This window comes from Macaca mulatta, chromosome 2, assembly GCF_049350105.2.
Source record: "Macaca mulatta isolate MMU2019108-1 chromosome 2, T2T-MMU8v2.0, whole genome shotgun sequence".
NCBI classification, from domain to species: Eukaryota; Metazoa; Chordata; class Mammalia; order Primates; family Cercopithecidae; genus Macaca; species Macaca mulatta.
Genome location: NC_133407.1, coordinates 11,347,228 through 11,373,508, shown reverse-complemented (window position 1 = coordinate 11,373,508; position 26,281 = coordinate 11,347,228). Strand labels below are relative to the sequence as shown.

The 26,281-nt window shown below is 42.8% G+C and overlaps 1 protein-coding gene across 10 annotated transcripts in view; it reads right to left on the bottom strand.

Moving 5' to 3' along the window:
• Positions 1–26,281, bottom strand: part of MASP1 (MBL associated serine protease 1) — a 72,911-nt gene that overhangs the window by 42,888 nt on the left and 3,742 nt on the right. For 5 of the 10 annotated variants that reach the window (XM_077991187.1, XM_015132432.3, XM_077991186.1 and 2 more), the window contains exons 2-3: positions 23,987–24,218; positions 196–373 (exon numbers count right to left, since the gene is read on the bottom strand). In XM_077991187.1, coding sequence (XP_077847313.1) covers positions 196–373; positions 23,987–24,218 — 410 coding nt within the window. Of the gene's footprint in view, positions 1–195; positions 374–14,840; positions 15,111–23,986; positions 24,240–24,869; positions 24,958–26,281 lie in introns of those variants that run through there. The other 5 variants (XM_077991192.1, XM_077991191.1, XM_077991190.1 and 2 more) reach the window with 3 other exon arrangements.

Below are 26,281 nucleotides of genomic sequence, written 5' to 3'. Positions count from 1 at the left end.
GCTGGATGGATAGAGGATAGATGGATGGATAGATATGTGATAGAGCAAATGCAGTAAGACATTAATGGTAGAATCTATGTGGTGCATAATCTATGTGGTGCATACACAGATTTCCATCGTAAAGGAGAGGGCCCAGGCAGTTTTTATCTTGGGGGAGAGAGAGAGACCTGAGGATGAGTCGGTTCTCCAACTTACCCACAGCCATGTAGTGGGCATCAAAGCCTGTGAATCGCTCCTCATTGGAGAAATCTGACCGGAAAGTGATAGACATGAAGGAGCCAGGGGAGAGGACCACCTCCTGGCCGGGAGTCTGCTCTGTGTCTGTGGTCTCCCTGCCACAGAAGGTTGCCAGCACCTGGTCCTCAGTTTCTACCTTTGAGGTCAAAGAGAAAGGGAACAAGGTGAGCAGTTTCCCAGCTAGGCTTCTTTTCTTATCTTTAAAAGAAAAAGGAAGAGGCCACCCAAGAGTAGGTTAGTCAGCCTGAGAAACCCAAAGAAAGGAGGTTAAGGATTCTTGAGAAAAGATGCATTACAGGTTAAGTCAATGTGGACATCTGATCAGTTTCATTCATCTTATTTAGTTCCATTAGAAGTAACTTGATATTTGTCGTTCCTGTCAATAACGAAAAGGCTTATTTATTAAAAACAACTCAATATGAAAGTTTTAAAAAAGTTAGATGACCTCACAGACAGATTCTCTGTGCAACAGGAACTTACCACATTTCCAAAGAATGGAAACTGTATACACAATATAAGTCATTCATTGATATCCAAGGTGTGCCTACTGCCCAGCATGAGATGGAGGCGATGAGAGATAGTCAGACACAGTTCTGTGCACAGGACAGCAGTGTTGAGGTTGAGGAACACAGACACAGGCAGGCATTATACAGTGTGACAAGTGCTTTCATACAAGCAGAAGCACTGCATATGCACTCAAAGCAGGCAAACAATCCACATTAGAATATAAGCTACAGGAGAGGACTTTATTTTCTTTAGAGATGTGTCTTCAGTTCATGGAACAGGACCTGGCACATAGTAGTTATCCAATAAACATTTGTTTACAAGAACTAAAAGTACAAGCCCCATTCTGTGAACAGTGAGTAGCCAGGGAGTCTGTGGGGATTGTAGGAGGACATGTACTTGGAAGGATACATGGAAAGTAAATTATGGTTGACCTTGAATGCCATTAATTCTGTGAGTAAGTGGAAGACACTGAAAACTTTGAAGCAGGAAAGTCATGTAGTGAACATTAATGTTTAATAGGCAGTCTTAATACAGAACTATTTATTGGAATCATCCAAAAGTAGTTTGAATGTGTATCTCGGTGTATACATGTTCGTGTTAAGACTTAGATGCAAAAAACATGCCTGCTTGCTAAAAGAATTCCCTTCTTTGGAAGAGCCAGAGGCTCTGAGCGAATTCAGAGATCCAGGCAAAGATCCTAAACTGGTGGCCTAAAGCTGATTTTATGTGAGACAGGAGTTTGGGAAGCTTCATATGATAGCTAGTTGGTATATTTATTTGAGTATGAATTCTTGACGTACCTACTCAATTATCTTATACCTAATCCAATTCTTATAAGTTGTATTTGTGTTTGCAACCTCTGGACTAATATTTTAGCCAAGATGCATGAAAAAAATCTCTTACCAAGAATGACTCCTGCTGCCTTTCAGAGTCATTAAAGAAAAGTTCTCAAAGGCTGCCTATCTCTAGTAGCTTCTAATGAATTCATTGTTTTGTTCATTAGCTTAGCATGTCAGAAATATCTTGACATTTGACACTTCTGTTTTGAAACTAATGGTTTATTTATTTAAAATAAGTGGGAGTTTTAAGGAAAAACAATTTGCCCTGGCAACAAAACACAACTACAATTAATCACTAACTTTGGGAATTGAAGTGTAAACAGAAGATGAGATCATGCCTTTGCTATTTATTCCTCTTCTCTGCAGATACCAGCCAAACTCACACCAGTCTTGTTACTGTAGAATGTGCCTATCTGCACACAGCTGCAATGTCACTTCCTTGAACCCCCAGCTGCTGTGTTATTTTGTCTGACTCAGTTTTCCAGATAGTCAAAGGTTTACCTAACTATAACTAAAAATTTTCTTTTCGGTGTAACACTTTTTTAAAAAGTTCTTTAAAGAAGTACCCACTTTTTCTAGTGAAACATGCTAACCCTTTCTTGGTGATCCAGGGACATTGTTATGAATGTCAGCCATTGTGATACTACATTAAAGTGATAATCTTGGGGATATGGAGTTGTGTAATGTCGCTTGACCTGCATTAAACATTGCCAGACTATAAAGCCTTGAAATTCTGAAATCTTCTTTATGTGGTGTTTTATTTCTTGTCTTTTTATCAGCCTATTCACTGTACTTTTCTGTCTGCTTATTTTTAATATGTTGTGAATTAGAAACCAGTTAAACTGTTCTTGCTAGAACTTAATAAAAAAAAAAGGCTAAATAGATTTAGAATGAGGGCCTGGGAAAGGGATTCTTCTGTGAGTAACTGCATGAACTAGAGTATACCATCTTGGTGACCTCTGCTTTGGAGTAATATGATATATAGGATCCTGGCAGTTGAAGGTCCTGGGTCCTGTTCCTGACACTGCCATATCCTGCATTTTGGGCCATCTTCTTTCTAGCTCTCAGTTATTCACCTGTAAACACAGGGGTTTAGACTAGCTGAGCTCTAGATTCCTTTCCAATTCAGACATAGTAGTCATCATAGTCTAACAGAATTCTAACAAATCATCATAGTCATATATTATATAAACCAACCAGAAGATGGTAAGCAGGAATTTTAACACTCAGATTACTGCCTGTTGATGAACTTGAACTTGTTAATAATGAATAGTCATGCCTTGGGCATTAACAGTTCCAGCTACACAGCCTTCTTTCTGTAACTTGGTATCCCCAAGGCCTCTTGGGTTTTGCAATGACTGGGACATGAACTTTTCAATGAACCCACTGGTCATTTGGATTAGGGAGATACTACTTAGGGTCTGCGATAAATGACCTCCCTCCTTGTAATGTCTGGGCTTAAGGACCTTTTCGTAATGGCAGATAAATGGTTATCACCTGCAGAGCCACAGTATTCCAGAGAACAGGAAGCATGCCCCAGCTGAGGCCCATGGGAAAATCTGAGCCATACATCCTTTTAGAAGCAGAGAAGAGAAGGCCAGTAGCCTGGGGCCCTGGGAATTCAGCCTGTAGCTCAGAATAGAGTCCTGGAATATCAGAGCTGGGCAGGACCTTTAAGAGCTATTTCTATCTGCCTCCTTCTATAGGAAACAGAGGTCAAGAGAGGGGAAGTGACTTGCTCAAGACTGGAGAGATAACACGAACATTTTCTGATATCAGTTTTGCTTTGGGAACTATTCTGAGATGAGAGAAAAGAACCCACCAACCCAGAGAGTACATGACTAAAGACACAGACACTTGGCCAAACAATTTTCCTGGCTCAAAGGGCTCTTGAAACCTTATCTTGGGTGCATGGACTGTCTCTTAGAGAGGATGTAGCTCACTGACAGCTCCAGTCATAACTTAAACAGAGGGGTCACTGGCCCTGGTTAACATTTGCATCCTCTGCTGTGGAGTATGGAGTTCTATAAAGATCATTTACCTCTGAGTATAGGCGGATTGAGACCTAGCTTCTATTTGGACTGTCCCGTCTCAGAGGTCATCATATCAACATGATGGAGAGACCTTATCAAGTGAAGATAAAACATTCGTAATAATAGAGACCCACACGGCTGAGAATCATAAACTCTTCATTTTTCTATTTCTTCTTGTGGGCAACTGTGTCCTTATAAACTTGCTATTTAGGACACCAACATGTGGCTATATGTCCTCAATTTGTTTTCTTTGAACTCAATTCACCAAATATGTATGTACTAAGTTCTGTCTACATTTTAATGTGAAGTATGCCAAAAATTATTTATTTGTTATACGAGCTTAATAAGCAAGTTCCCTGCCTCAGGAATGTAGAAGAATAAGATAAGTACTCAAAGGTATATGTGTTGGGGTATTGTCAGGGTATGGTAAGTGCAATCAAAGATAGGCTGCCCTGGGGGTTTAAGGAATGGAAAGGATTGCATCCAGCTGAGGGGAATCAGAAAACATTTAGAAAGAAGAGAATAATCTTTGAGCTGGAGACTGAAACATGAATAGAATTTAGGCAGGTAGAAATCGTGGATGGATGGCAGGGGGTGGGTAGAGTATGTAGGGAGAGGAAATAGTGAAGGTCTGGGATATTCAAGTCTCAACTGCTTCTCCCCACTACCCATTGCCTGGTGTCAGAAAGGGGATCTGTTGAGGACAGAGAGCTGGGAAGGCAGATCTGAAAAGGAGAAGCCACGAGGCTTTGGTTTCCATGAGTTTCCTACCTCAGCAGAAACAGCACAAACCTCCTAGGCAAAACTATGGCAGGGCAGCAGGGGTTGACCAAATTTTTGTGGAAGGACAGATACTCTATGGAAGAACAGCTACTCTATGGAAGGACAGCTACTCTCACTATGTATGGCTGCTCTCTGCATGTCCATGAATTCATTACATCAGCTTAACAAATGCATTGACGGCTACCAACTGGCTCCTGAAAGCAGTGTATAGAGAAAGCAGCCCAGGAGGGATTGCTCTCCTTTTATAGATGAGGAAATTGAAGCCCAGATAATTTGAACAAATTGGGCAAGGTGACTGGTGGATCTAGTGAGTGGAGAATGAATCTTATGATAAATGAATCTAGTGAGTGATGGCTTTAGGTCCACAATTGCAACATCCTGATTCCCTAGCCAGTGCTCCTCTAAGACATTAGGCAAATAAACAAAGGCTGTCTTATAACCCAAATGCCTCATGACTTTGTTTGTCAATGTTCCCGAGCTAACTCCTGGAGCCTTTCTGAAATCTGCTCAGGGCCCTTGAGGAGCATTGCAGACCTAATTTAGGCAGACATTTAGGGAGTATGCTGGATTACCCTGTTGCCAGTTTAGTTACTCTGGGAGTTATGTGCCCCAGACTTTCTTTCCCTGTATAATTCCAGATTAGAGTTGGCCAAAAGAGGAATTTGTGCAAGTTTGAAAGGCAATAGTCATCACTCACTGAAGGTTGTTTTGTAATCACATACAGAGAAAGAAAGGTGTAGATGTGTCCAATACATCCTCACTTGCTCTCACATTCCTTTACTCTGAACCCAGCTCTTCTTTATAACTGCTAGCTCTGATGACCAACAGTGGCCCATGCCTATCACCAGATGCTTTCAGGTGAAACCACAGAGGTGGTAGCTGCTTATAGCCAACAGCTTCTCAGAGACCCCTTTCCATGAGCCTCCCCTTCATAATTGCACTTTGGCCCCTTAGGTAGAATTGACTTATCAGATTCCCTTGCAGATGCAAGTATTTCCACCCATGCCAGGGCTTTAAAAGAACTGCTTGGTGACAACCTTTTCTGTAATCCTCTAACTCCCCATTCCCAACTTTCACTTGCCCAACTCCTTCTATAATTACATGAGTTCTAATACCCACAAATATTAATTATCTCATATTACTCATAAAGACTTTGCCTTCCTGATTGAAGTCTGACTGATATAGTTATTGATACCAGAAGTAGAATGCTGCAGTAACAGAAAACTAGAATATGTGGCTTCAGTTTTGGGATCGGCTAGCAAGTAAATACTAGAAAAACAGTGAAGAGACTGCTATAGGAGTATAAAACAGACCACTTGAGTAATGCAGTGGTGAATCAATTGGCAAAACTTGTCTGCGGCAACTTAGAAGGTAGAAAAGTGTATGTAATGGGCCAGGTGTGGTGTCTCACACCTGTAATCCCAGAAATTTGGGAGGCCTAGGTGAGGGGATCACTTGAGCCCAGGAGTTCAAGACCAGCCTAGGCAACATAGCAAGACCCTGTCTCTACAAAAAGTACAAAAATTAGCCAGGTGTGGTGGTGTGGCACGTGCCTGTAGTCCCAGCTACCCTGGAGGTTGGGGTGGGAGGATCGTTTGAGCTTGGGAGGTTGAAGATGCAGTGAGCCATGATCATGCCACTACACTCCAGCCTGGGCAACAGAGAACAGAGCGAGACCCTGTCTAAGAAAAAAAAGAAAGAAAGAAAGAAAAAGAAAACTGTATGTAATGAACTTGCATATCTGGCTAAGGAAATCTTTAGACAGGATGTTGAAAGTGTCAGTATGTTCTTCTAGTTGTGTATGGCAATGTACTTCAGGAAGAAGTAAGTCTCCAATACGTGAGCGGAACTTAGAGGAAACATAGAGCGCCCAGAACTAGCTGGGTTGGAAAACAGTCTATCCACTAGTGAAAGATTTTAAGGCTGGGTGCAGTGGCTCCCGCCTGTAATCCCAGTACTTTGGGAGGCCGAGGTGGGTGGATCACGAGGTCAGGAGTTCAAGACCAGCCTGGCCAAAATGGCGAAGCCCCATCCCTACTAAAAATACAAAAATTAGCTGGGTGTAGTGGTGGGTGCCTGTAGTCCCAGCTACTCAGGAGACTGAGGCAGAAGAATTGCTTGAACCTGGGAGGAGGAGGTTGCAGTGAGCTGAGATCATGCCATTGCACTCCAGCCTGGGCAACAGAGCAAGACTCTGTCTCAAAAAAAAAAAAAAAAGAAAGATTTTAAAACCAAAAATGGCTTCAGGGTAAATGTCAAATCAATGATGTGGCTGTAAGAATCATTTGTCAAAACCTAGACTATTTAAGGCAGTACCTAGTACTCCCTATCAGCCAGACCACAAGGCACCTAAGAATCTTTTTTTTTTTTTTTTTGAGACAGAGTCTCGCTCTGTCGCCCAGACTGGAGTGCAGTGGCCGGATCGCAGCTCACTGCAAGCTCCGCCTCCCGGGTTCACACCATTCTCCTGCCTCAGCCTCCCAAGTAGCTGGGACTACAGGTGCCTGTCACCTTGCCTGGCTAGTTTTTTGTATTTTTTCGTAGAGACGGGGTTTCACTGGGTTAGCCAGGAGAATCTTAAGAACATCGTTCTTTAGCATCATGACATGCCCTTCAAAGTAGGAAGGTCTATTTTGAAAAGAACTGTGGATATGTTTTTTATCTAGTGGAGTGAACTATATTCTGCTACATAGGAGACCCAAAAAGATTTTAAGGGAGCTATATCAGCTTGGACTAGAAATGATTGTGGCAATTCAAAATGAAAAGAGGCTCCTGAGCTTCAGGTTTCTATGTACAGGAAGTGAGCCAAATAGACTACTCAGCTGCAAACATGGGCCATTTCTTATAGAAAGGAAAGAACGTCTCAGAAGGCAAAGCTAAGAAGCCAGAGGCAGAGTCAAGATCAGAGGCAAGAGCCACTCTCACCGCTCCCAGAGAGCAATGGACTGGGGATCCACTCTCACCACTCCCAGGAAGCAGAAGTGGGCTCTAATCAAGGAACATTCTTGGTGTCTGGAGTCGGCAACGTTTGCCTGGCTAAATTTCAGAAATACTATGGAGCAGTAATTGCTATAAGCCTCCCACTTTTTTCATTTTTCAATGGAAATTCTATTGTGGTTATCTTATTCTTCTCTCACCAAGACAAGGAGATACTGAGCATGTGGAGAGAAAATAACTTTTCTTTTGGGTTCAGAGATCTCTAAATCCAGAGGAGATATACTTCAAGAGCTATATCTTTGTTTGTCATCTGACTCTAGACCTGATTTAGATCATGAGGTCCTGGAGTTCAAGCCTGACCTGCTAATGGGATAAAACTTTGAGAGAAGGGGCAAACGTGCATTTCGCATATGCAAAGAACATGAATTGTTTTGTCCCTAGGATAGATTATAATATATTGTTTGCAAAAATTATTCACAATAATCTCTTCCATTTCTGCACACAGACAATTTTTGCAATGTAACTTCACCGCTCATTGATTGACCTAACTTGCTTTGACAATAAGTATACAACACGTTGAAAGCAGTATACTATTTCCAAACTTAGGCCTCAAGGTTCTTTTGTTTAGGCCTTTGTTTAGGCCTTTGTTAAGGCCTCAAGCTATTAACAAAGATTCTTTGCTTAGCCAAACTTTAGTCAACTTCTGAAACATCTCCTCGGCTCATCTGTGTACTTCCTTGTAAAACTCAGTTTTAGCAAAATATTTGCTGAATCAGTGTAGCAAGAATGCCCCATCCCTGAAATCTTTTCACCCTAGAGATTGAATTGGGATCTTCATCCTCCACCATCCCCCAGGTGCTGTCTGATCATCTTGGCCTGTCATCAGCAAGAATCCTGTTAGGTCATTTTAGCTAGAACCCCCCTTACCCCTGATGTTTCCTCTTAGTAATTTAACATCCGCTGACCTCCACCCTGCTCCCTGGCTTTAAATCCCCACTTGCCCATGCTATACTCAAAATTGAACCCAATCTCTCTCCCTCACTGCAAAATCCCATTGTCGTGGTCCCTATACTTTTTGTCCTCGTCCTGAATAAAGTCTGCCTTACCACACTTTAACAAGTACAATGGAATAATTTTTTCTTTAACACTTACATATGTGGAATACTGCCCTGAGGCAACTGTGTGAAGAAGCCCTGTGAGGCCTACTGGAGAATCAGTGGCCACAGAGGGCAGAGATGAACCATCTGATTAAAATCTCTGGACCAATTCACTGGCATTCACCATTAGCCTCGAGATGAGCAACTCAGGCCATCTTTGACCTTCCAGCGTCAGACATGCCTCTGAACAACTGTAGCTGCATGAATGACCTCAGGCTAATCCAGCAAAAAGACCATCTCATTGGGCCCAGCTCAATCGCCTGACCACAGAATCATAAGCAAACAAAATGGATGTTGTTTTAGCTACTAACTATTGGAGTGGTTTATCATACAGCAATACATAACTTTTATAGCAAGTAAGAAAGTGATTTGGGACAAAGAATAGGCTGATGTTTGTAAACTGAAATTTGGAGAATCACAATCTCATGCGTTCCTGGGGCCTCAAAAGTCACCTAGTCTAACCTATTATCTTTTTACCACACCCTTAGCGAATATCATACCACCTTTTCACTATCAGCTGCAGGGATGAGAAACTCAGCATCTTCCAAGATAGATCAGGCTATTTGGATTATCCTGGACTTTGAAAGTTATCTCTTGGCTCCATATCTGGGAATATAACCTAGGGAAAAATATTCTAAATGTGGAAAAAAAACTTCTATAAACAAAGATATTTATAGCAGTCATATAATAATAGAATATTAGAAATACTGTAAATATCCCATTCTAGAGAAATAGTTAAATTAGTATTAACTTCTAAACACAAGGCAGCCATTAATTATCACATTCATGGAGAGTTTGTAGTAATATGTAAATATTCTTAGGAGGCGATACTAAGTGAAAAAGCAGAAAAAATAGTATATATGGTATAATTATACCTATGTTGAAAGTATGCATTGAAAATAAGAAGGAGAAGGAATTAAAGTAACTCTTAGCAATGGTTAGTGGAACTATAGGTAATTTTTCTTCTTCCTCTCTTTTTACATTTAAAAAGAAACTTAAGCTCAAAGCTGCTTCTCTCTATCTTTCACCCCATGGTATAAAATCGGTTAATTCAAGTCAACAAACAAGTGGGGCACACAGGAGGAGCAACTAAACCAGCCTGGAAATGCAGGGTCATGCATCTGCTATCACCCTCCTCCCCTCGTCTTCCCTTCATCACAGAACATGGCGTGGGTACTCCTCAGCACTGTCACCCCCTCTCATTTCTCTAGCCCTTGGGTCTCAACAGAGTTGAAAAAGAGATCTTTGCTTCATAAACAATAAGGTGAAAAGTAAAATTCTGAGAAAACATCAAGAAACTCAGAATACCTAAAAGTCACATATGTCTGTATATGGCAGGGAGGGTCTCATGTCAGGGGACAGTTTTTGTGACTGTGAAGTCCAAGGAGTGAGTAGGTAGGTGTAAGTAGATGGCTAAGGGGAGACAGAAGAGTTTCTTCGTCCAGAGTTCATGAAGACCTAAAGGAAAGGAAAGGGAGAGAGAGAGAAAAAGAGAAGAAAGATAGATCTTAGATATTTAAGAAAGGTTGCAATAAGAGCATCTCTGCCCTTTGTTGACTTCTCAAGACTGAGTCAAATTGTGAATTGTTTTCAATTTGTTAGGTTTTCTGTTTCTTTAGGATGCAACCCCTTACTTACTAGGGTACCTCATTTTTATATGATCTTCTCCAGTGATTAGATGTTGGAAAAATTACTTAAATTCTCTGTACTATAGGGTGAATTGTGTCCCCCTAGAATACATGTTGAAGTTCTAACCCCTGTTTCTCTTCATGCGACATTATATGGAAATAGGTCTTTGCAGATGTAATCAAGTTAAGATGACACTACACAGGGTTAGAGCGGACCCTAACCCAGTGACTGGTATCCTCATAAGAAGAGGGAAGTTTGGACACAGAGACACACACAGAGGGAAGACAGCCATGTGAAGATAGAGGCAGAGATTAGAGTTACGCTGCCACTAGCCAAGGAGTGCCAAAGACTGCCTGCCTACAACTGCCTATTCTAGAAAGCTAGAATAGACAAGGAAGAATTCTCCCCTGGAGCCCTCAGAGGGAGCATGGTCCTGCCGACACCTCGATCTCAGGGTTTTCACCTCCAGAACTGCGTGAGAACAAATTTCTGTGGTTAAGAAACTTAACCATTTAAACAGCCACCTAGTTTGTGATCATTGTTACAGAAGTCATAGAAAGCTAATATTCTCTGTATACAGGTCTTCTCATATGTCAAATAGTGAAAATAATAGTATTTATATCACAGAACTGTTGAAAATAGGACGGGAGTTGATACACGTAAAACACTCAGAGAAGTGCCTGGGATATGTTGAGCCCTCAGTACATCAACGAGAAAAACAGGACTGCTGAGATCCATCCACCAACCAAGATGACACGTTCTGGCTCCCAGCTAGTTGCCATGGGTCACTTCATGCATTTGGAGAACATTAAGAAGCTGAGATTGTCCCTGGATACCCTCTATTTTCTGCATTTCACTCCTTTCCTAATCTTGCTGAAGCCATCAGCAGTGGTTTCCCCTTTTGTGGGGACTCAGAACCCAAGCTGATAGAGCTGGAAGGGCACCTAGAGAGACCTCCCAGCCCAGCCTCCTCCTCTGGCAGGTGGTTTATTAGCTGCTTGGCTCTTTGCACTTTGCAAAGCCTTCCAACAGTCCTGGGGCTGGGAGACATCAAAAGGGTACTCTTAAGTTATGAAAGGCGATCAGAGCAAAGTGAGGGGTCTCTGAAGGCTTCTGTCCACAAGAAGATAGCATTAAGTCTAGGAATTTCTCTCTTTACTTTGTTGTGCTTCAAAAGATTTTTCTAGATGCATGAATCGTAGGCCAATGATTCACTGACAGCCCCGGGGCTGACTCCTGCTCATTGTGAGTGCTCGGTACTCCTGAGCTCACCTTCAGGGAAAGTCCATCACTCCCAGCCACTGGGCCAGTGGTTAATGGCCCAGTCCTGCTACTTCACCAGGTAGCTTTACTTTCAGTTAAGGATCTGAGTAGAAGAAAGTTAAAGGCACCTGATACCAGATAGAAACCTGGGCCTAGAAACGAAGGAGGCATCTGGTATGTGTGTTTGCATGTGTGTGCTGCACTTCAGAAGCTCTTGAAAGCCACATAAAGTAAAAATAACTAAGCTGGCAGATCTAAGCTCAAGTTGACTCCAAATGAGAGGTTCTGGAAGTTAATGCTCCAGTTCTGGCTCAAGAGCATTAACTTTTATGTCTTTCGACCATAAAAAAAAAAAGAGTAATAATAATTGGCCAGGCACCGTGGCCCATGCCTGTAATCCCTGCATTTTGGAAGGCCAAGATGGGTGAATCACGAGGTCAGGAGTTCAAGACCAGCCTGGCCAACATGGTGAAACCCTGTCTCTAGTAAAAACACAAAAATTAGCCTGGCGTCCTGGCGGGTGCCTGTAATCCCAGCTACTCGGGAGGCTGAGGCTCAAGAATTGCTTGAATCCGGGAGGCAGACGTTCCGGTGAGCGGAGATCACGCCATTGCACTCCAGCCTGGGTGACAGAGTGAGACTCCATCAAAAAAAAAGTAATAAAAATAATGATGATGATAATAATTCCTCATTCTATGTGGAACTTTCCAGTTGACAGGGCACATTTACCTTCTCTATTTTATTTGCTCCTAATGGCAGTCATGTAGTGAATGCACTTCAGGGAGACAGTTCTGAGTCCAGGGAGGTGACAGGACTCCCCCAAGTCCACACAACCTACAAGTAGCAGACCTGAGACAACATCCGGATGTTCTGACAACCGGGTTTGGCTCAATAATTGGAATCGCACAGCTGATAAGCCACCTGCCAGAGCAAAGGTCAGAGCTGAAAAGATCATGAAAAGACCTCAAGTCTATACCTGTCCTTTCTTACGTGGAGAAACAGACTTATTTAAAGTCAGTCAATGGTAGAGCCAGTACCGGGCGCAGGTGCACTGCTCTTCCCAGGATGGTGTCCTTATTTGTCAATCAGGGTGAAAACCTCCTAACAGAGCTGGTGAGCCCCTAAGCAGGTATTGTGTACATGCAAATGCTTGGCACCATAAAGAATGTGGGGGCCTGAGAAACAGCTGGTGGGGTCCAGAGAAACAGCTGGCAGGTCCTAAGAGTCCAGGAATCCCAGAGTCCAAGAATCCCACTGCTGCCAGGAAGCATTGCCCATTCTCGGGAGGGCTCTGGTCAGAAAAGGGCAGCATGAGCAGAGGGAGAAGAAAGAGCTGGCAGGGGAGGGGTCCTGCCAAGAGCCTGGGAAGCGGGCATCCCGCAGGTGGGAAACCAGCAGTGCCCACCGTCTCAGAGGGAGCTGGGCTGGGGGGTGGGGTGGGAGGGAAGAGTCTGGGAATTGTGTCTGGGAGGGACAGCCAGGGAGGATTGACACTCTCTTTGGCCTGAGAATGGCTCAGACTCCCCCACCTCACCCTTTCTGGAACTCCAGAGCTGAGCTCATTCATATGCAAATCCCTTCTGCAACTTGGAGGCTGGGCCCCAAACAGTTCAGGACAGGAAAATAGCCCGAGGATGGGAAACACAAAGGGTTGTTGTGTTCTTCTGCGGCAGAAGCTGCCTGTCTCCAGGTGTGTCATAGCCAGGATGCCGGTGAGGGCAGTGATGAGGCTTGTGCTGAGTGGACAGAAGGGGCCGCCTTGGGCAAGTGTCTTCCAGCAGAGTTTCAAGGATTGTGAGCCGCTGTGTTCCTGTGACACTGTCCAGGACCTTGCCCTGGCCCACACTAAACTTACATCCTCAAATCTTTGCACTGAAATCCTACAAGAGCACTGGAATAAGGACCAATTGTCACATCTCTGCCACTCATACCTCAGGGGTCACTTAAACCTCCCCAGACAGTAGGTGTGCTGGAGCCAGCAGCTCTCACCAGTTTCTAGGAGCCAACTGTCAGTTTTTCAGGGATTTTGCTCCCCTGTTGTGAAATCCAGTCATCATTAAGTTTCACAAGCTTACCATTAAATATATTCTATTAGTTCTATGAAAACTTATTACTTCCTAATTATGTGATTGTTCTATGATCTATGCTCTGAGGGCTCTCTGTGTCTATGATATCTGAATGTTGAATGATGAGCCACTGCACGTCTCTTTTCCCCCATTCCCCGCCCCCACCCTCCAATCTGGTTGTTAGCACTCATATCCCTGTCTCCAGGCCGCAGTTTTCACAGACGTAAAAAGTGGACATTAATACTATCCTCTGAACGTCAAGGCAAATGAGATTCGGGGCATGAAAGCAGCTTGCGAAGCCTGCCATTGCCTGGCAGCATTTAGCAGGAACCCTATTTTGCAGCCTCCCATCCCGCTCTCCTTCTGTACCTCTGTCTTCATTGATGTTCCTGCCCTCCAGCCACACTGCCATCCTTGCTATTCTTCAAACACAACAGGCACTTTCCACCTGGAAGCACTGAATGTTCCCTCTGGTTGGAGTGGCCCAAGGGTAGCCCCCCCACCAAGAAAGCCACATGGCTAACCTTCTTACCTGCTTCAAGTGTTTCCTCAAATGTCACTCTCTCAATGAGCACCATATTTAAATCAGAGCCCCCATCTCGACTCATGTAGAGCCCTGCTCTATTTTATTTCTTTGCCCGTAAACTTACTACTTACTACATCATCTAGTTAGGTATTACGTTTAGTGTTTACTGTCTGTGTATCCCAGTGCAATGTAAGCCTCACTTTAGAGATTTCTGTCTGTTCTAATTACTGCTGTACCCTAAGCTCTAATAAATTGTAGGCACTAGATAAATATTTGTTGAATAAATGAACACCTCTCCTTCCCTAACTTTTCCCTTTATAAGCATATCAAAGTAAATTCAGGCACTGCTCTTCACCAAGGTGTTTTGAAGAGCAGCATGTAATACACTCAAGCACAGAGATGTGCACCCCATGTACACCCACACCTGGGACATTCCCAGCTCACACTCACCCACATTCTCTGCCTCAGCACTGGGCGCTTCCTTTTGTTTTCCATCACCCTGTAGCCTGTGCTGTTTGCACTTTCGGCATGAAATGAGCTTTCATCACACTTCCCTGATGCAAGCTCATTTTCCTTTTCTAATTCTTCTGAGTCAGCTAGAATTGCTGTTTGGGACCCTGTGTCTCTGGAGTGGGAGAATTCCACTGGAGACTACAATTGAAATTCATGAGAAATGTTTACCCATTTCTCATTTCCTTCTGGGGCCAAGGCCTCCTGTCCACTCCCAGAGACTGAGCAGAGTTACTGCAGTAGGTGAAGTGAGTTCAGCCGGAAGGTCGAGGGCATGTTCTAAGTAAACACAGAGCATTGCACAGAAATTAGGAGCTTAGGGGTCAGAAGAGTCCCCCTTGGGAGCGACTTACCTCTCAATTACACAGCAGGATGCAGACTGACCCAATGTGGCCTGAGGGAAGGGGCATTGGACTGGGAGTCACAGACCATCAGAACCGGAAAGGTTTGGAGAGGCCAGCTGGTCCAGTTCCCTCATCAGGCAGATGGGGAAACTGAGGCCTTGAATGAAGACGTGACTTGCCCAAGCTCTCAGCAGGAGTCAGCAGCTGTTTTCTAGGCCAGAGCCCTTTCCACTGCCAGGAGACATGTGCCTTTTCCTGTTCTGCCCAGGACTGTGCTTTCTACTGGAGAAAACACAGACATAGGCCCTGAACTCATGGGGCTGGCAATCTAGTGGGAATGAACTTGACCTCATCATTAGAAATTACGCACTACAAGCAGATAACACAAGCACTTGCCGATTCATTGTAGTTCAGACTCCATTTTCTATTATTTTTAAAAAACACTTTTTTCTCTCAAAGGATAAATGAGAAAGTTATTTAAAATAATCTAGACAATATAGGGCCCCTCAAGGACCTTCTGTTTTACCAAATTTTATAAAATTATCTTGACAAGTAGGAGAGAACAAGGTTCTCCCACAACCTTGTTTTAGGAATAATGCATGGCCAGGAAACATAACAGGGCCCCTTCCACAATAAAGCCTATTCTGAGGAAGCCTCCATAGACAGACAGAACCATGACTTGGGGAGTTAGAAGAGCAGGGAGTCAAACCTGGCTTTCCTTGCAGAGACTTGAGCAAATTCACTTGTACCTGTTTCCTTTTTTGTAAATTCGGTGCAATAATCCCTACTCTTCCTATTCCATAAGAATCAAATGAGTGAATAGATTAAAAACTGCTGTAAAATTTGTGTTTCTACACAGTAAATACAAAGGAGAAATAACCCCCAGCTTTTGAATAGTGTTTTGGAAGCACTTTTTTACAAACTGCCAGAAAAAACTGAGTAACATTAGCAAGGCCATACACAGCTAATCAGTGGTAGGGTCAGAGTTGATGAGAAAAGTGACATTCATTGAGCATCTGATGATACCAGGCAGACACTTTTTTTTTTTTTTTTTTTTTTTTTTGAGACGGAGTCTCTCTGTCCCCCAGGCTGGAGTGCAGTGGCCGGATCTCAGCTCACCGCAAGCTCCGCCTCCCGGGTTCACGCCATTCTCCTGCCTTAGCCTCTCAGTAGCTGGGACTACAGGCACCCGCCACCTCGCCCGGCTAGTTTTTTTGTATTTTTAGTAGAGACGGGGTTTCACCGTGTTAGCCAGGATGGTCTTGATCTCCTGACCTCATGATCAGCCCGTCTCGGCCTCCCAAAGTGCTGGGATTACAGGCTTGAGCCACCGCGCCCGGCCCAGGCAGACACTTTTATTACTCATCCCATTGCCTTCATTACCACTATAATGTACTTATGAGCTAATTAGAGATGTGTTAGACATATGCCATTGAAGCATTTACTTCATTTGGCATTCACAGTAAGCCTATGAAATAAACATCATTATTATCTCCATTTTACAGGTGGAGAAGAAAATCTTGGCAAGGTTAAGCAAACGCTCCCGTAAGAAGTGGAGGCAAGATTTGACCATGGGTCTGAATGACTCCAAAGTTTGAGCTCCCAACTGCTGAGCACAACTGCGCTTGCAGTACTGATTCCTCTCAGACCCTTCTGTCACTCAAATCCTCCCACAACCTGTGAGGAAGACATTGTATTCATTAGGAACTCTTTCTTTCAAATGATGACAAAACCAGTGCTGAGGGAGATCAAGGAGCTTCACCAAGATTCCTCACTCAGATGGTGGCAGAAACAGAATTTAATCCTCAATGTGTTAATCCTCTCTCCATCACTGTCTCTGTGCTCTTCCCACACCCATTCTTACAACTCTTTAAGCTCTGTCTCAAACTTTAGACCAGCATTTCCAGCTGTATTCAAAACTCAATGCACTTCAGTGCACTCTATATCTTTCCAAATCTACGCATCTTCACGTTCCTGATCTCAATTTCTGGGTTAGTAGCCAATAAGTTGTCCTAACTAGAGCTTAAAGCATCTGATTCCTCATTTTTCCTCTCCCATATGCAGCCAGTTCCTGTGGGGTTTACCTCTTCACATCCTACCTGCTCTTCCATAGCTGTCCAAGAGGCCTGTGGGCTTTCTTGAAGTATACTACGCTCCACATAGTCATATCCAATCTATTTAGCACAGCCACCTAAATGGCCTCATTCAGCGGCTCCAGTTTCTTTTCACTTTACCAGTCCTTGATGCCCCTTATGTAGCTCCAGATTAACCTTGCTCAAGCATACCCATGATTGTGTCACATCCCCGAACCTCACTGCCCCCTCCCTCTGTGACATCACAGCTTCTAATTGGAGGTCCTAGACTCAAATGCTAAAAGATGCCAGGCAGAAAACATGAGTGAAACAAGCTGCTATGAATTCTTTAGACAGAAATACACACTTTGCATGTTAAATACAGAGGGATATTCTTCACTCTGCAAAGAGATTTTTCCTGAAACACATGTCTTTCTCAGGAACTTTCAACTTTCCTATTTTTGATAGAGACACTGGGGAAAAATGTGTCACTTTCTTTACTGTAAAAGAAGCAATGGTGCCACGAAGAGGCCAGAAAGCATTAGTATGGGGGAGTTATGGGGAATGGTGGGGACTCTACCCGCAGGGCCACCTCTTCCTGGCGCTGGCTGGCTGTTGGAAGGCAGGAAGCTGCAAGATTTGCCAGATTTTCTAATATTCCAAGATAATTTGGAAATGTAGACTGTTGTGTGAGATTGGAAATTTTATATTGTCGTAATTCTTTCTTCTTCTTTTTTTACTCCCCACCCCGGCCCCAAATCATAGTATAAATTAGTATTAGGCTGGCTAACAAAATTCATTGGTGAAATTAATTCAACCTTTGACCACTTTTTTGCGATTTTGGGAGCACATGCTTAAACCCAAATTTACCAAACATTTCTCAGTTCACCCTCAGATAATCTTTCTGGGTTTTACCTCTCCCCAAAGCATGCCAACTCTGATTATTCTCAGTTTTGCATCATTCCCATCCTCTTCAACCTCCCTGCTTTGATGGTAGCTCTGCTAAGAAATCCTACCTAGGGAACTGCACTGCCAAATTATTATTTACCCCTCAAGACTAATCTCAGACATCAAGTATTTCCAAAGCTCTCCCTGGCCATCTAGAAATGACCACTCCCAAACGTATATACTGACTGATACCCCTTGTGTTACTTTGTCTGGCTTTATTATGCACTTATTTCATCACATTCTATGGAACTCTGAATTCCTTGAGGTCTTTACAGTTCATTTTACTGTGAAGAATTCTTTTTACTGATCTTTGCACACCCAGTCTTTGGCATAGTCTCAAGTTTATGGTAGATTTTCAATAGGATTACTGTGCTTCATTCCATAGACAACGGGGAGGCATTGAAATATTTTTAGAGTAGCATAATCAAAGCTATGTTCGATGAAGATCCTTCTGGATACTCATAGAAGGTAGGCTAGATGGGGAGAGGCTGACATCTGGTAGACATATAGAAGGCTATTACAATAGACTAGTTGAGAGGAATAAGAATTGGAACTAAGGAACTAACGGTGGAAAGGCGGGAAGAAATATCAAATACATCGAGGATATAGGGTTAAAAGGAAAACAGTGGCATTGCATTACATAAACATGCCACAGATGCTATTGAAATATTACACATGGTGACATAAAGAGAAAAAAAGAGAGTATCCAAATGCAGGTAATTTATGCTTCCTTTTACAGTGAATAGATGCCATGAAATGAACTTGAAATTGGAATGTGTAATCTGCTGTTCTCTTGGTGGTTCTGGTTTCTAACTATCTAAACTCTCTCCATAACCATAGCTTCACAGTTTCTTTGTAAGTATAAATGAACCACTTCCTCTGGTGCTCAACCAAAGGAACTTTAATTTCTTGCTTTTCTGGAAAAAAAATTCTTTTCTGGACATCTAAAAGATAATGCTTTACAATATTTAAGGGATTTTTTTAATGGTAAGTTTGACTATAGACAATATTTGTCTTATATTACAACATAAAAACCTAGTCATTCACAAGATGGGACTTCGCTGTTTTTTAATCTGTTAAATAACTCTGTTAAATAACTAGAAGAAAAGACTGAGAATCTTAAGATGTAAATTCTGATACAAGCGTGATGTTGGCCAATGAATTGCCCTTCCCTGGGCTTTGGACATGATGATCATGGGGTTGGATCATGATTTCTAAGGTCTTAGATGCACAGAGTATCAAGGCAAAGTAGACCTTAGAGACCATCTGGTTTTACCCTTTGTATTTGACAGAGGAGGAAACAGAGTTCCTTCTAGGTGTAGTCATCTGCCCAAGGTTAGTTAGTATAGAATGACACCCAGGACCCAGGCTGCCTGACTCTGACCAGCATCTGTGCTTTGCCTCTTGCCTGCAGCATTAACCAGCCTGGATTCGTATGCCTCATCCGTGCACTACAGGAATCTAAACATTGCAGCAACATTTCCAGGAAGCAGATGCTGCTGTGCAGATGTGCGTGAGTCTTGAAGACCAAGAACTGTGGGAAATCAGGCAGGAGAGTGATTTTCATAAATGTGAGCATCCGGACCACAGACTTGGGGGTCCTGCTCTTCTACAGGCTACTGATGAGCAGTATCAGCAGTTCCATCATCATTGCCCTAATGGGCCTGGGTGGGAAGGGCAGTTTGTGGGGTTGGGCTGGCTGGAAAATGTTCCTGTGAGTTGGAAGGTTTCTTAAACCCACTCCTATATAGGCCTGGGAGGAGAATTTAGTCATAGAGCAAAAATGCCTTAAAACAGGGAATTTTATCCTGCCAAAGGCAAGTCAGTGTTATTTTAAGTTGCTTTGTAAAGGACAGTGTTGGCATGATATGTTTACAAGTTCTGTGATGACATACCACCAAGGCATCCCCAACAGGCTGCAGGCTCCTACTGGAGTGCTTGCAGCTATGCAACATTGAGACGCAGCTGCTGTAAACATAAGATTTCTGTTTTCTGGTGTTATCCTGACTATGATAAGGAGGGTTTGGTGGGGTAGTCTTTGAAGTTCTGGCGAGGAAGATTGGAATTATAATTCCAGAATTGAAAGGACCATGGGTATCATCTCACTCCACCCTCTCACTGAACAGAGGAAAAAACAGAATTTTGGAGAGGGATATGGATTTACCCGGGGGCCACATGGCGTATTTGCGCTTTTATTTAGACGGAAAGGGAAGAGTTTCTCTTCCATTTATGGCCAGAAAAATCATATATGATAGGGGCTAGCACTGGCCAGGCAATTAGAAAAAGTCAGTGGGTTTCAACTAAGTGTGGAAGACTTCTGGGTCTGGGATTTCAGAGGCAGAATGCTCACCCTCTCTCTGAACTCTGACCTCCTTTCTGTCCAATAGGAACGTGACCAGAGCAGCAAGATTCAAGTTACAATCCCTCAAGGTGCTTCAGGGTAACCAAGGAGGATGAGCAAGCAGGGCCACCTACAGCTACAGCAGCTCACTTCTGTCTCTTCTCTATGTTAGGCCTAACTGAAGATTTTCAAGAAGAAAATGTGGGCTGGGTGTGGTGGCTCACATCTCTGTAATCCCACTTTGGGAGGCCGAAGTGGGAGGATCATGAGGTCAGGAGGTGGAGACCATCCTGGCCAACATGGTGAAACCCCGTCTCTACTAAAACACAAAAAATTAGCCGGACATGGTGGCATGTGCCTGTAGTCCCAGCTGCTCAGGAGGCTGAGACAGGGGAATCTCTTGAACCCGGGAGGTGGAGGTTGCAGTGAGCCGAGATCGCGCCACTGCACTCCAGCCTGGCAACAGAGCAAGACTCTGTCTTGAAAGAAAAAAAAAAAAAGAAAATGTGTACTGGGGAGAACATATTTGAAAACCACAACTTAAGATCAGATGCGTCCCCGAGGGCCCCTGCAGCCTGACATTCTGTGAGTTCTCAGTTCTAGGAGGGCAACTCACTGGTTGTGTGTTGGCAGGGGCACGGGGTGGTCTCCACATGAGCACCAGTAGTCAGCCAACCAGCACACAGCGCCCTGCAGAGGTGAGGCCTGCTGGTGCCCCACGGCTGTTGGAACCTCTGCAGGAGGCTAATGCTGACATTTGGGTGGCTTTCTGGAAGACAGTCAGCTGTGCAAGCGCAAGTGGAGAAATCTGTCTCACCTCCTGCCGCTACCATGTTACTCTCTTCTTTCAAAGGAACTGGAAAAATGTCCCAACTCACAGATGCAAGGACCTTAGGGCACTTCAGGTAGGCAGCTCAGTCCCTAAGCTGTCTCAAGTAGACTACTTCTCTGTTATGCCCAGAGGTCTTCTGTCTAATTTTGGAGCAGAGAGGATGCTGTAAAATAATATTTTTCTCCACTCCATGTCATTTGGGGAGTTAGTGACAGATCTGAGACCAGAAAAGGAATTTTCTGAATTTCATGTAAGAGCCCAGGACCATACTGCCTCTTCCAGAGGGCCCATGTCCATCTACTTGTGGTTTCAGGAAGGAGTCTCACCACTCTAGATAGAAACCATCAACCAGTTTCCAAAATATTCTGTAGCCTAGAAAGCCAAGCTTTGGATAGAAGTCTATTCCAATATCTTTAATTCAGTGTTAGAAGAGGTCTTCAGATTTTATTATTGCTCTTGAAAAGTAGCATCGGTTTTTCCCCATTAACAAAATGCTGCTTTATGTCAGCTGCTTCATCTGCCTTCCTGGGAGGCTCCACTTATTTGGAGCAAAGAAAAGAGCTAAACCCTCTTTTCTGTGTTTATCACCTTGATAAAGGAGATCTAACAAGGTTAAATTTGTCTTCTGTCTGAAAAAGAATCAAACTTAAGAGAAAGAATTGCTCAATGAATATGAAGTTAAGAGTCAAACCTTAAGGAGGAGAGGGGGCAAATTATGAGAAGAGGTCATTGCTACAACTGAGGAAAAATATTCTATAATTTCTGTGATCTTGAGTCTCAGGTACCAGTAAAAGCTATTGGCACTGACAAAATTTCTAGATGGTTGACATGTTTGAAAGTGGAGAAAAATATGGTTAGAAAGTTCATATCAAGCCTTGTCTAAATCCATGGAACTTATTGTCATATTAAACCAAGGTTTGATAATTTTTCTTCCGGTTAAGACCACTCCAATCAAAATATTAAAGAATGTCATGATTTTGTGACCAACATTAGTTGGGGGAATGGGCTGGGAAATTCCACTTAGCCTGAAGACCCACACCTATAATCTATCTTATCCTGGAGTTTAACTCTGGTTAACCCTTTTATCCTGAAAGGCATAACTAACCTTTTCATCAGAAAGTTCAGTTTAGGATGATACATACTCATAGCCTCAGTGAAGACCTCTTGGTTGATCCTTGTGACCCTGAGAAATTAGTTCTATTTTTAATGAATTTATAGAAATTGCATCTAGATTACCAATCTACATTGTCTCTTAGAGCAACCAGTTCCACCTTTTGTCATTCTTTATCGGTTAGTCTTTTATTGCTATCACTGTTTTCTATCTTGTGCAATGGCTATTTTCAAGGCTCACCTTTCTTTCTAAGGGACCAGATCTTTTGTGTCCTAATATTTCCACTGTCCCTAGCACAGGGCATTCTAAGAGGCATCATCCCATACAGCAGTGGTTCTGGGACATTTAACAATATCTGGACACATTTATGATTGCCATAACTGGTTGGGAGGGGGGTGCTGCTACTGGCACCTAGTTAGGATAGAAGCTAGGGGTGCTGCTAAAAATCCCACAATGCTCAAGACAGCTTTTCTCAGCAAATCACCTGGTTCAAAATATCAGTAGTGCTGAGGTTAAAAATCCCTACCATGGGACACCAATTTTGGAAAATTTTTAGATGCAGAGACCTATTGTAAATGGGACATTGCAAGCAGACCCAACATATACAATGACAACACTCTACATATAAAATAAGTGGAAGCACAGTGCCTTTATATGCCCCTGCTGTATCCTAGGCTCAGTGGAGAATAGCTTGGGAGTTGTTTGGTGTAGACAAAAGAGCATGTGTTTCAAAAACACAAGGCATGGGTTTGAGAGCTTAATCCGTCACTTACCAGATGTACAACCTTGGGTGAGTTGCTTAACCTTCCTGGATTTATTTCTTTACGTGTGAAATGGGATCATAGCTCCTGTCTCAAAATTGTTTTAAAGTTTGAATGAGATAATTATAAAAGCACCTTGTGAACTCACTTCTCTGTTGTTGACTAAATATTCTGATTAATACAAGGTTAATTCATGTTGAATTACTGGTTATGGAATAATGAGTGTACAATAATACTAAAAATGTCTAAATGCTCTAGCGTTGTTTGATGAGAACCTCTTCCAGGAAGCTGGAGAGAGCTTAGAAGGTAGGTTCTTAGGTCTCCACATCTTTTTTAACTAGATATAATTGCAATAGACTTGATCCCTTAGAAATATTCTGACCTTTTTCAGCCGCACTTTAAAAGAACAGCTTCTCACCCATGGAAATTTTTTTTTGTGGGGGGTTCTCTAAATTCCAGGGTATATTGTTTTGATGTGGTCCTGCTCTTCCCCCATATTTACTTTTTACATCTACTTCTGATAGTGACCCTCTCCTCCCTACCCATGCTTTTTGCTGATAAAATGCAAACTCCTTGGCATGACATTCAAGGCCCTTAAGAATGTCCCCTCCACGCACCCTTCCTACTTCATCTCCGACTCTTTACCACTGTATACTCTGCACTTCCCATATACTTGATCATTATTTGGGAAATTGGACACTGCTTTGTAATGCCTCAACTTTGGGCATAATTATGGTTCTGTTTCCATGATTACCGCTTACTCCGAGGTCTCTGCCCTTTTCTGCTCACTGAATTAAAGGTGACCTTGGAACAGAGACTGGTAGAATCATTAAAGGCTTTGAGAACAGGAAGAAAGAAGGGATGTTGTGTTGGGCTGAGTCATACTCCATCAGCTTCAGTTTCCTTCATGGACCTTTCTAGTTCTACCCATCAGCTTGCACTTAACTTTCCACCTTGACATGAATTCCTACCATAGTGATGTTGTGTGTCTCTCTCACTATATGCCACCCTGGAAGGGTCTAGTTTCATACTGCCTTGTCTAAATCCCAGCAGAGAGCCAGGCCCAGTTAGGGGACATCAGGAGTCTCACCTTCACATAGTCATATTCACAAAGGTAGGAGGATTCCAAGTTGAAATGCATGAAGTAAAGCTTGATCCGAAACCCGTCTGGGACAGTGATATTCCAAGTCACCTCCGAATCACTGGGATAGGAGTCTGGATAACCAGGCGACTGGATCTGGCCAAACATATCGTTCAGCTCCACGGTGTGGGCTGAAGCCTTTGACAGGGAGAAGCACAGAGCATGATAGAGAAGCAGCCACCTGAAAGACATGAATGTAGGTCTACTTACATTTATAAACACAGGCCCCCGCCATTCATCTCAATCACAGCCAGGAGAACAAGATCTCAGCATGTCTCTCTCTCTGGCGTGCTGTAATTACCTTTCCCCTTCTGACCCTCCTCCTCGGTCTGTATTATGGGAAAATGGTAACTAGATAATTTCTAACATTTCTTCTGGTTTTGCTCATTCAAAACTCTGATAATAGTGTTAAATTTAAACTCCTAGAAAGTATCACATTTGGGAGTCTGACACTTCCATTTTACTGTCGAAAATGTAACTTTCATAATTAGGTAAAAGTTGATATTTCTTCAGCTTGGCTTAATTTAAGAATCATAAACTCTCGATTCTCTTTTCTAAAAAGTAAATGATAATAACATGGTAATACTGGGATGAGGCTTAAATGCATTGATGGAATCTGTAGTACCTTAAACAGATTTAACACATTGAAATGGTATTTCACCACAAACTCAGTCAAAGTATGCAAAATCTTTAATAAAGAAGGAATAAGCAAAGCAAGTTTTCTTCCTCTTAGTAAAAGGATTGAAAACCTACAACTTATTCCTGTAGGAATCAGAGATAATGGACTAATAAAGAGTTGCAAAAGAGGCAAGGAAAATTCAATAAAACTTACAGAGCACATCACCATGGCTGACGCAATAACGAGGCAGAATGACCGAGGCTGGTCAAAGCCCTCCTGGTCAGTCAGTATTCACCACACCAGGCCTCTGTCAAACAGACTGATTCCCCTGTGAGGTCTGGTGACCTTGAACTTAGTGGTGCTGAAGCTGCCTCATCACTCCTCTCCTTATCATTTCCTGCTCTCGTTTCTGATTTCTGTTCATGGTATTACCATCAACCAGTTCCCTGGCCTGAACTTTAACCGTTCATCTTTTCATTTACCCCAGAGTCAATAGTTACCACGTCCTACTTATTCTGCTTCCTATGTTTTGGAAATCCGTCTCTCCTCCTCTCCAGTTAATTACATAGTTTACATTTTCTTATACAACTTATTGCTGTAGCATCCTAACAGATATCCCCGACCCACCCACCAACAGTCTTCTGCCAAAGCTGATTTTTTAAAACAGAGGTGACCATGCTGTTCTACTGTGTCTGCTGGGTAAAGTGTCTGCTTCTGGGATGGCTGTTGAGGCACTTTTGATCTGGCTGATCTGTCCTTCCCATCTCATCTCAGTAGCCAGCCCTGTGATCCCCCAGTTATTCTGGGGCCATGCTATGCCCTTCCATTCCAGCCTCATTGCATGTGCCCTGTTCACTCCTCACCTACTTATCCTCCACCGTCTTGCTTGTCCTCCACCATCCAGCTCAGAGCTTCCCAGCTATGGAGTATCCTTTCACTCCTCCACAAGCCACGGCACCCTGCACATTTCTCTATTATTGCACTACATTGCACTACTTTAATCACACCCTCTGGAGTGAAATGTACTTGGATTTAAGTCCCAATTCTTCCACTTACTGACTGTGAAAACTTGGGCAACAAGTCTCCCTGAGCCCCAGTTTCCTCCGATATAAAATGGAGATTATAATATCTAATTCATAAGGCTCCATCATAAAGATGATGCATATAAAGGTCCTAGTATAGAGTCTGATATATAACAGATTATAAATGAATGAATCCATGAAAGTGGGGCCTGAGTCTTAGATAGCCTAAAAAGTCAATGCTGGGAAACCATACCAGCATCTTCAGATTAACAGTGATATATTTGGTAATCAGGTGTCACGTTAATATTTATATAACGTGTAAATAGGTAAGTACAAAAAGTCTGAAAGGATATACACCAAGGTATTAACAGTAGTTATCTCTGAAATGGGAATATAAGTATTTCTATTTTTATGCATATAAAATGTTTACATTTGTCAAGAAGGACCATGTACTATTCTTTCAAGAAAAAGAAAGTAAATTTATTTAATTTTTTTCAAGGTCCCTACAGTAGCAATATGTGACATTCTATGAAGAAAACAAAATATCTTAATCCCATAGCCAATGTCAATATTTTCTTAAACCAATCTGTGGAAGGAGGGCCT